This window comes from Bos mutus, chromosome 12, assembly GCF_027580195.1.
Source record: "Bos mutus isolate GX-2022 chromosome 12, NWIPB_WYAK_1.1, whole genome shotgun sequence".
Lineage (NCBI taxonomy): Eukaryota > Metazoa > Chordata > Mammalia > Artiodactyla > Bovidae > Bos > Bos mutus.
This window is the reverse complement of record NC_091628.1, coordinates 33,027,732-33,038,836: the sequence shown is the minus strand read 5'-3', so window position 1 is coordinate 33,038,836 and position 11,105 is coordinate 33,027,732. Positions and strand designations below refer to the sequence as shown.

The 11,105-nt window shown below is 42.9% G+C and overlaps 1 protein-coding gene across 1 annotated transcript; it reads right to left on the bottom strand.

Annotated features, from left to right (window-relative positions):
- Nucleotides 1-1,252: 1,252 nt before the first annotated feature.
- RNF6 (ring finger protein 6) lies at nucleotides 1,253-10,667 on the bottom strand. The gene is given in 6 exon segments (XM_070380501.1): nucleotides 1,253-2,778; nucleotides 2,780-4,049; nucleotides 6,686-6,781; nucleotides 7,869-8,079; nucleotides 10,107-10,192; nucleotides 10,527-10,667. Coding segments are annotated over 4 exon segments (2,001 nt in total). The 5' UTR covers nucleotides 8,062-8,079; nucleotides 10,107-10,192; nucleotides 10,527-10,667; the 3' UTR covers nucleotides 1,253-2,336.
- Nucleotides 10,668-11,105: the final 438 nt, after the last annotated feature.

The following is an 11,105-nucleotide window of genomic DNA, read 5'->3' as shown; positions in this document are numbered from 1 at the left end:
CATTTCTTTGTTCTCCTCTTGATTTTCTGAACTCGTCAGGACAGGCAGCTAGAACTTCCTGAAGAAAATTTCATCTGAGCAGTAACTGCTGGATTTAGTCTCTTGTTATGTGTGTGTGCATGCTGTTTGTCTCTTTGCGGCCCCACGGACTGTAGCCCACCAGGTTTCTCTGTCCATGGGATTCTCCAGGCAAGAATACTGGAGTGGGTTGCCATTTTCTTCTCCAGGGGATCTTCCTGACCCAAGGATCAAAACTGAGTCTTGAGTCTCCTGCATTGGCAGGCAGATTCTTTACCCCTATCACCACCTAGGAAGCCCACAGTCTCTTGTCATATTGGGGTCAAATGATCACACTCAAATGAATGGGACAGATATGTGAACACAGTTGTTTCAGGTAAATGTCTACACTGGCCAAGCTTATAACGTGTCCTCCCTTCTGCCCTCAGAGATGCTTTACCTACGACCTCCCACCTCTTCACAGTGAACAAGAAACAACAAAATAATGTCTTTTATTCCCCAGTGTTGTTCTGCCCTTTCCAGTATCACTGCCATTACTCTGGGTTAGATAATAACGGGTGATGATGATAATAGTAAAAATTTACAGCAATTGTTCCTTTATTGACTTTTTGCTTCCAATTTTTTTCCACTCCACTGCACTCTGCACCAGTCTTCCCAAAACATGAAAAATGATCTCACTCTTCACCAATATAATTTAGCAAGAGAAACCTCAAGTCTGTAAAGTAAAAAGTCCTTAAGTCTAGTATTTAAAGTCTTCAGATCCAATTTCCAAGCCCCATGTCCCTTGCGTGCGAGCCCTACATAAACCATTTACTCCAAAGTTACCACCTTTACATAAACCTTTCACTCTAGGTGTGCAATACTCTCCCTAACAACGTCTGTTCACGTATCTTACTGAACAAAATGCATTTAATCACTAACTGGAAAGGAAAACTAAGTCTTGAGATATACCTCAATCTCACAGAATTGGCCTTGAGGTGCTTGTTCTTGTGATTTTGTCCAAGCAGTGTCACCACAGGAAACTGTCATTAATGACATGAACAAACATGAAAGTCAGAACAGTAACTCATTTTATTAACCGAGCTTCCATTTCTAAGAGCAAATGTCTTTCCCGTGAGGAGAGGGACTCTGTCTCTCCTCTATGGAATCCTTGACACCTGTAACAATGCCTGGCATCCAGCTGATGTGAAATATCGATTTCTTTCAGTGAATAAACCACAGTGGACCAACAGAGAATAGTTGACACGTTTTAATATTTATTGGTAGAAACAGATCTTCAACGCATACTTTGTGTTTGTTCTACATTCTCTTACTTTTGTTGTCATTGTTGTATTTGGAGTTTTTTGGCCTCCAAGTGAACTTAACATAGTATCTATGCATTTGATTCTTTACAGGTTTTTTTTTTTTAGATTTTAAACTAAATTTGAGAAACCATGCGTGTACATTTTACTTAATTTAATCCAAAAAATGGTTTGCACTTTCAAAAAAGTCACGAAAAGGCAGAACTCAAATAACCTCTATGCTCTAAAATGTCCATGTTCCATTTCTGAAAAAAGAAATACTTGTTCAGTGTTATATATTGCTTGCTGTCTAGTAAGTCAGATTGTCAGAAACGCTTCATAAATTATCTCTATTTTTAAATATCTTAATCCACTTCCTCCCCGAGATGATCCTGCAAATATTAAATATTGTGCCATATGCAGTAATAGCCCAACAGCTTAAAATAAGAACCAAATCAGTAGTTTTCAGACTGAATATTTTAACCTTAAAATTATATACCTATATATACACATATTAAATGTAAGTACTGCATAATAAATTTAACATTTCAAGTAACTTAAGTGCATTAAGCAAACATTCAGCCAGGGACTCTTTCATGAAGATGCTTTCCTTAGAATGAAAAGTTATAGGAAGGCTTATTTAGATACCAATGTCTGGACACAGTATGAAGCCTTATGGGACCTGAAAGTCCAAGCAAAACCCTGCAGGACTTTTTGGACAAATATTCACTTGTAACCTACCAAACTGTGCAAATACAAAAGTGCTTAGCATGAACAAAATTACCAAAATAAAAATATTTTGAAGGTTATTTGGTTCTAGCAATATTAACTATTCTGTACTTAAGGATAATGTAACATTTGCATTTTAAACTTTCTATAAATTTACTCTTTTTAACAAGTTAAAAAAGCACACACAAAAAATAGTTCAAACTATAATCATCTGCTATTTTTCATCCTGGTAAGCGTATCACAAATGATTCAAGAAAACAATGCCTGAACACAGCTCCACGGTGGTGTGCGGGTGAGGGACTCAGGGCGTCACCCGCTGTTGGCTAGGCCGGACCCTAAGACAGGTTGCCGGCAGACGGGGCAGGTGCAGTTCTCTGAGAGCCACCGGTCGATGCAGTGGATGTGGAACTCGTGCATGCAGGGTAACTGCCTGAGCTTGTTTCCGGCCACATAGTCACTGATGCACACACTGCAGGCCTTGCCCGGCTCGCCGTCTGCACCGCTGTGCTCGTAGTTCCGGGTGGAGAGATTGTCGATCTGCTCTTTGGTTAAACCATGCGTGGGGTCGTCATCATCCCCCTCGTTAAGCAGGAAGAAGTGAGCGAGGCGAAGAATGGGTAGTGTTCCCGTCTCCACTAAGTTACCTGAATTCCGTGCAGGCCGGCCCACCACGGGGTCGCTGGCTAGGGTATGAAGCGGGGTGAGCTCCACGCGGGCCAGCCGGCCCTGGGGCTCCTCCTGTGGGAGGGCCGGTGGCCCCACCCGGGGGACCCGCGTCTGAGCGCAGCACCGGCCCGTGCGAGCCATCGCTCTGCGCCTCTGACTCTGACTCGGCCTCCATGAGAGAACTCAGCTCACCAAAGCCAGTCATGATCTGCCTTAGGATTGATCGCAGCGCTGTGGAGGACGGCTCGGCGAGCTCGTGCTCAGACACCCTGCGTAGCGGCACGGTGATGGTGCTCACGTAGGTGCGCATCCCCGAGCGCTCCTGGCGTGAGATGCTGCGGTGGAAGCCCCCGCTGTTTCTCTCCAAGGAGATCCGGTTCTCCGCCAGCCCCACCCGAGACCGAGTCCTGTTGGCGATGCTGTCGCGGTCGCTGCTCTCTCCGGGACGAATTCTCCTCACCTGCAGGTCCAGGGTGATGGTCGGGTGTCGCCGCATGGCCGCAGGCAGCCTGCTGGGCTCCTCCTCCTCCTCTTCCACCGTGATTCTGGACACGAGCCTGGAGTTGGAGAAGAGCGAGGACGCAGCCCCTCTGCCTTCTGGGTCCTGCTCCAGGAAGACCCGGGTTACCCCTCTCCTCCTGACAGACCGCCTGGTGCTCTGTTGGTAAGGCCGGCTCTCTCTTTGTGAATTATGGTAAACCGTACCACTCGGCGCCTGAATCGGCGACCGGCTCCGACTCCTGAAAGTAGACCGTAGTCTTAGGGGCTCTAGTCTTTGGTTTGTATTCCTCACTGTGACATTGGTTCTGGCCCCATTTTCCCAGACATGGGCTGCTCCAAACCGCTGCCCCTCCCTCTGCCTGAGTTCACTTCTACCTGATGGGGTGTCGAGATGAGTGAGGGGGGCACCAGGTCCAGGACTGCCAGATGCACCCCCAATTCCATTTCTTAGTCTTCCCAGTGGAGACAGAGAGCCTTCAACTGAGCTCTGCCCCCTGGAGCCAAGGCGTGTCCTGGGAATGCGAGCACCACGGCTGAGATTCCCTGCAGCCTGGCTTCTGGTTCGCCTGGCCACAGGACTGCTTGGTCTCTGGGGCCCATCTGCAGCCTGATCTTGACTGACATCTGAGAAGGGCATAGCCACAGAGTCTTCGCCATCCATTTCAAATCCTCTGTTCTCGTGGTTGATGTGGATTTCCAGACTAAACCGAAACTCTCCACTGTGAGGGTTGGTTCGACTCACAGCTCTCCAGGTCTGGTTCCCATTCTGCCCACTTCGAGTTGCATTTCCTGTGCGAAGAAAGGTGTTCAGCCATTCCAGCAGAGAATCTTCATTCGAACCCTCTCGAGGGATTCCTGCGTTTGGAAAGCAAACCAAATCAACTTAACATCAATTCCTGAAATCTATCTTTGGATTTTCATTGAAAGCTTGTAAAGTTTTTATTAAATTAAATTATATTTAAGAACATCTGTGCATCTGAATGAATGAAAAACAGCCAAAAAGAAAATGAGCTTTCTAAAAGAAAGGTGTATACTACAAGCATACTATAATACACAGTGTGAATTAACATTATAAAATTTTAAATACTATTTGTGCAGTAGTGTGAAGAAATCTTCACTCTTGCTTTCTATAGGCCTATTATTGGCAAAATATTAAGGCAAATGAAAAATATAACCATTACTAAAACTGTACATTTAAATTGCTTTATTCATATGGCAATATTAATAAAACATAGCAAGAAAACATACATAATTCACTTGAATTTGTAGAATCCTTTTGGGAAAGGTAACAGTGTTTTTTGCAACTAGGTATTTTGGTAACCTTAAGAATCTTGTTTCTTAGAAACTGTCAAAAACATATAGCTCAAGAACTTTGGCTTTATGAGTATAATATTAGAACCATAATATGTCTTTGTGTAAAGAAAGGAAATTTTAAGCATTTAATTCAGTTCTCTATGGCTATATCCTTATCCATAAATTTGATATAATAATAGGATAGATGTCAGGGGATTATCATGAAGATAAAAGAAGACATGGTATATGATTAACATAACATCTGGCATGATATAACATGTGAGAAAGCACTCAATAAATGTTAGCCATTATATATAATACAATAAAATACATTTTCTGTTCATTTAGAATGTGAGCTGCATGAAGAAAAAACAAGTTTTGTCTCATTTTGTTCACTGTTAAATCCCCAACCTCTATTCTATTTGGTAGAAATCAGACTCTCAATTAATACTGCTGAATGGATCAATTTAGAAATAACTGTGCCCCTGATAAACTTCTTTGACTATGACAGTGCTACTGTGGGAAGCTTACATTTTCTGTTTTTAACCAGTGGGTTATTAAAGTACAAAACTCAATGAAAGGCATTGTAATGCATATTAACTACACAGACTTTACCCTTAAAGTCTGTTCTACTCAAAACCAGCTATTAAATGGGACTGCTTTGATTTTATTTCATTACTTCAATCTCTCATAAAAAATGTTCTTTTATTAAAGTTAAACCTGTTAATCAGCTGCTGATTATCAGTAAAATAAGCAACTTTAGCCATATTCTAAAAATATAAGCTATTTCATTTGTGATGAGTACATTTTCCATTAAAACATATCTCAAAGGACCAGTCTTACCAGCTATACTCATAGTACAATCTGCCTATATCAATGTAAAGAAAACAAGAGTTAATTTTCACTTTCCATTTTAATTTGCAAAGAGATATGAGTAAAGAGCAGGTAAACATTAACTCATTCTAAATGCCACTTCAATTACTAGGATGCAGTGATGATGATGCATGAAAGAGGTCACTCATATCTCACAAAATCTGTGGTCCCTTCTTCCACTGTAAATGCACTGTGACGGTCTTGGGAGCAGCCTGGCAAGCAGGGTGTTCACAGGACTGAGTTCTCATCAATGGAACTGGAGTGGAAGTGAGAGAGCTCATTTTCAGGCAGGTGCCTGCGCCTCCCTCTGGACCTACAACTGCCAGTTGGAACCTAGATGTGGTGGTGACTTAGCTTGATCATCAAGGCCGCACCCTGGAGCAGCAGCAGTCGATGTCCAGTAAACCTTTCTGCAACAGTGGAGGTGCTCTGTCTCTGTGCTGTCTGATACAGAAGCTACTGGCCACTTGGGACTATTAAACGCCTGAATATGGCTAATATGACTGAGGAACTGAGTTTTCAATTTTATTAAATTTAAATAGGCCCATGTGGCCAGTAGCTACTGCACTGGACAGCACAGTTGTAGAACCACTCTGCCGGCTGGGTGGGTCCCAGGAGGCTTTATGGAGTACAGTGTGTCTGCGCTGGACTGTTACCGTGAAAGAGGAGTAAACTTATGTCTTCCCAATCAATGCACTTGGGGTTTTTAATAGTCTTCACCCTAATTTATACCATGATCTTGATATAATATGTGAAACTACTACTAACAAATACTTGTGGGGAAGGCAGTGGTAGGGCAGACCTTAATGCTGGCTCTACTTTTAATTCTATACACTTCTGTTTAGTTTGAATTTTTTTAAGCAATTTGTTTTTTGTAAGAACTTATATTATAACTTAGTATTTGTTCAGTAAAATGATACAACAAACACAAAAACAACACAGCAAAGCAACAAACAGGTTTTCCTGACTCAGTCTTTCTGTGTTGCTCTGTATAACTTTTTAAAAGCCAAGCTTAGTTATATTAATTTAAAAATAAAAACTAGTCTGTACATTCTAAAATTAAAAAGAATTCTGCTGGCAATTAATATACTATTTCATACACAGGAGCTCCTGAAGGCAATGAGTGTATAAGACATCTTTATATGCAACCTCTGTCCTATACTGCCGAACTGTACTGCTTTGCATATAATTCATAAATATTCCCTGAATGAGTATCACATTAAATCTGAAAAACACTAAAAACCAATGTCAGACAAGGTCCTGGAAGCTCATGTCTGCAATTACTCCAATCAAACCTGTTCCTTATGGAAAGGAGTCCATAGTACCTCTGGCGTTTGTCCCATTTCTCAAGTCAGGCTGAGATGCTATTTGTTCCTTGACACCATCTAACCGCTGTTGTAATTCTTCTGATGTTATTTCTCCTAAAAAATAGAAAAAAGCTCACTGAAATTCAAATTTTTAAATTACTAAGTTTTATGAAAACTTACGGTCAGACTAATCTTTAGCAATCTGTGAAAGACATTCTACTGTTTTCATTTCTATAAACTGAAGACAGTAGAAACTGTTTACTTGATGCAAATACACATCATTTTGGTTGTTTCATTTATTAATGTTTTATTTAAATTAAAATAAGATTTAATTTGAATCATTAATAAAGTGCTCCCAGTTGATATACTTAGGAACCCATAGGCTATAATTCTGTGGATTTTTGTCAGAGTTAAAAAGAAATTAAGAGGGGAATATTTCTAGAGAAAACTTCAAATATTTACCTGAATTTTACCTAGTTTATTATATGGGTAATCCAATATATAGTATGCAAATATGCAACATAGAAATATATTACATACAAACCTGCAAGTTTCAACCAGTTCATTGTGAAATTTGATTTGTAATAAAATTATGGAACACATCTGACTTTGGAGGAGTTATTAGTTCAACTAAATAAATATATAGTAACATGAGTTAGAATCAGGTTTGAAATGAATAGTATTTTATTTGTACAAATATTACTTAAGAGAAATAGGACCACATATGTAAATATTAGACACTATCGTGTACATGAACCAGTTGGTTTTTTTGACACTTGTGTAACAGTGCTATATATTCAATATTCTTGTTTGGTCACTAAGTCATGTCTGACTCTTGTAAGCCCATGGACTGTAGCCCACCAGGCTCCTCTGTCCTTGGGATTTCCCAGGAAAGAATACTGGAGTGGGCTGCCATTTCCTCCTCCAGGGGACCATCCTGACCAGGGATCAAAGCGAATCTTCTGCATTGGCAGGTGGAATCTTTACTGCTGAGCCACCAGGGAAGCCCCAATATTAACCTACTTATGACATACAGAAGTACGCCAGTGATTTTTCTATGTTTTTATGTTACAAAGCTCTTGAAGTCACCAAAACAGTACAGTGTATTTTGGAACAGGGAAGATGGGGGTAAAAACCCCTCCTAACGCTGAAACTTTTAATAATGCTGCAAAAGGTATTTTCTCTTTTACCTATCCCTTACCAGGAGTGCCTAAAAGATTATGGTCTCTCATCAGCCGGTAATCTTCATCATTGAGGTTGTTTATAAACTGGTAATAGGCTTCTTCTCTGTGGAGACGCTCTTGCTGCCACCTTCTCTCATTTTCTTGATGATGCTGGTCTTGGGATGAGGTTTCTTCACCACCATCATCTGACTGAGATCTAGATCGATTCATGCTGAGACTCCTGGCTTTCTGTTCAAACAACAAACACAAATTCAAGGTATTAGTCATGGACTGACTAAACACATGGCTTCATGTTTGTTTTTTTCATCTTCATTTTAAAAATCTGCCCACTACTCAAATACTTCGTATGCCAAGTCTTGCAGTGAAAAACTTACATGTAAAATAAATATCAATACTAACAGCTCCTAGGCAATGCAACACAACTGGGCCTACTGCTTTGCTGAAAGCTGTCCCTGAAGTCAGAATGGATTTGGTTTCACCACACATTTCTCACACTTGAAAACCAAAGTGATTATCTGACTTTTACCTCTTTGACTCTCCTGTAAAGTTGGTCTAATATACTCCAAATCTCCGAATACTTCATGTTAGCATACAGATTTTAACCTTGAATTGTGCACATTCTTTACTTAATAAGCATAGGACTACTGGGTATTGGGAGGGTATCATTTACATTTATTTCCAGTAGGGGTTTTCTTCCCAAGATAAAGTTCATAAATGTAATATTACCCTCTTTGCATTTTGTTGAAGTAAAAATAAGTTAGCTGAACAGACCTGGAGTTGACCTCTCTTACACCTCACAGGAGACAATACTACATGCACAGCTCTGGGGATCCTGCAAGCACATCAGAGCTCTTGTGACTCTCCATAAGAACCTTGTTCCTAAGACTGGAGTGGTTAGTCCAGAGGCTGCTGAGTGCCAGTGAAACTTCCTGACCTTGCTGAGGCAAACACTGCTTTTGGATTATCCTGAAATGTTATTCCTGAGAAATTTACTTTTAAACCATAAGGAAATCAAGGGAAGAACTATTTATTTCATAAATATCTTAAAATTTCTTAAACATATCTAAGTCGTTAAAGCTTCAGTTCTCAACTGGGAATGCATATCAAACTCACTTGAGGAAATTTTCCAGAATACAGATGTCCAGAGTTCATCTCCAATCCAGGTCAAAATTTTCCAGGGTAGGGCCCAGGTCTAACTTCAAGAGCTAATTTGGGTGTTCTGTGGCTGAAATGGGGCTTCCTGAGTGGTGCCAGTGGTAAAGAATCTGCCTGCCAATGCAGGAGATGTAGGAGACACAGGTTCAATTTCTGGGTCAGGAAGGCTCCTGGAGGAGGGCATGGGAACCCACTCCAGTATTCTTGAGTGTGGGTTCTGGAGAATCCCATGGACAGAAGAGCCTGGTGGGCTACAGTCCATAGGGTCACACAGAGTCAGACATCACTGAAGCAACTTAGCATGCATACACGTGGCTGAAATAAACCATTCCTTGACAATTTCCAGTATGTCACTAACAGATATGTATAAGACAGCATATAACTTAATAGAAGCTAGAGGGTCAAATGACTAGGTGGCCAATGAAACAACTGTTATAACTACGACTCAGTGTTTAACAAGCAAACTACTGATATTTTGGGCTTCCCCGGTGGCTCAGTGGTAAAGAACTGCCTGCCAATGTAGGAGACTCCAGTGCGATCCCTGGGTCGGGAAGATCCCCTGGAGAAGGAAATGGCAACCCACTGCAGTATTCTAGCCTGGGAAATCTCATGGACAGAGGAGCCTGGTGGGCTACAGTCCATGGGGTCGCAGAAGAGTCCGACATGACTGAGCAACTGAGCAACAAACAATGAACTGGTACTTTAAAAACAAAGTGAAATTAGCCCAGGAGTGTAACTCATTGTATGAGTTAGCTACTACCCAATCTCACACACAGTCTAACATTAAATTACAAGTTTTTTTTTAAACAGGGATAACGTCATTTTTAAAAGATCTGTAGCACTATGTAATCATATGCAAATGAACATTATCAAAAATTTCCAATTTCTTTTCATGTTGCATGGTCAGGACTAGCCCATCATTAGCAAAGACTGTATTTGATAGGTACGGCAGTAATGTGACTCTTGTATATTAAAAGATTTTAAAAATTTGAAACCGGTCACAAGACCAAACTAAATTAGTATTAGTCAAAACTTTTGTGCTTCTCCTCAAAAAGGTAATTCTCTCGTACAATTAAACACAATTAAATCCAAGTGAATACCTTCTTAGTTTCCTTTCAACATGCTTTTAACATACGCAGTGGCATCCGTCCTTCCATTGTTTGTGCTTTTTTTGACGGCTGCTCATCTAAAGAGACAAGAGAGTGAATGAATTCAGTCAATGGCTTCTGGGAAGGCGAGGAAACGGGCTACACGTCTCCAAACTCGGCTGCAAAGCCGAAGCAAAAATCTCTAGTGAATTCTGTGGACAGACTCACCTAGAAAACGAGATGCCCGAACAACTAGGTCATGAACCCCCGCCACCCTCCCCGCAGCAGAAACTAGGCCTCTCCCAAGGTGACAGTTCCTTTCAGGGCCCTTCTTCCCACCCCGCTCCCTCTCGGAGGCAGTCGGGCTTGGGGGCCTCAGGCTCACTTCTCAACCTTCACTTTCTCGCCACCCCTGCCCTCCGCCTCCGATACCGGCTCCTCTCCTGGCCGTTGCGACGGAAGCGCGCGCCGGGGGTAGGGTCTCCGGAACAATAAACAAACGAGCTCAGGGGGCCCGACCAACCTCCTCCCAAGCCGTCCCCGAGTAACGAACGCTTCCCTTGGCGACCCAGATTCCCAAGGGAGGCGGCTGACAGACTGCGCCTCAGCGCCAATCACCGGCCAGGGCGGTGCAGCGGGCGCGCGGGTAGCCAATCAGAGTAGAGGCGGGGCTCGGGGCGGTCCCTCAGGGGGCGCGGGGGGCGAGGGCCGCGTCTCCCGGAAGTTCGCGGGAGGCCTGGAGAGTTCCTAGGACCTCACCTCGCCGGCGATCGGTCCGCTTCCCGGCGGACGGCAGAGGAGAAGCGTGCGTCCTGGAGGCAGTGACCCCGACGGCGGGCGGAGCTCGCATCCGCGCCTCTGGAGGCTGCTGCCCTCTGTGGGCGTCTGCTGAGGAGAGGCCTCTTGCTGTGCCGCGGGACAGTCCCGCAAGGCTCTGGAGGCGGGACAGCCGGGCCGCGCCCCCTGCGCGACTGGAGATGCTCGCTCCACCGCTGCCGGGCGCACGCCGGT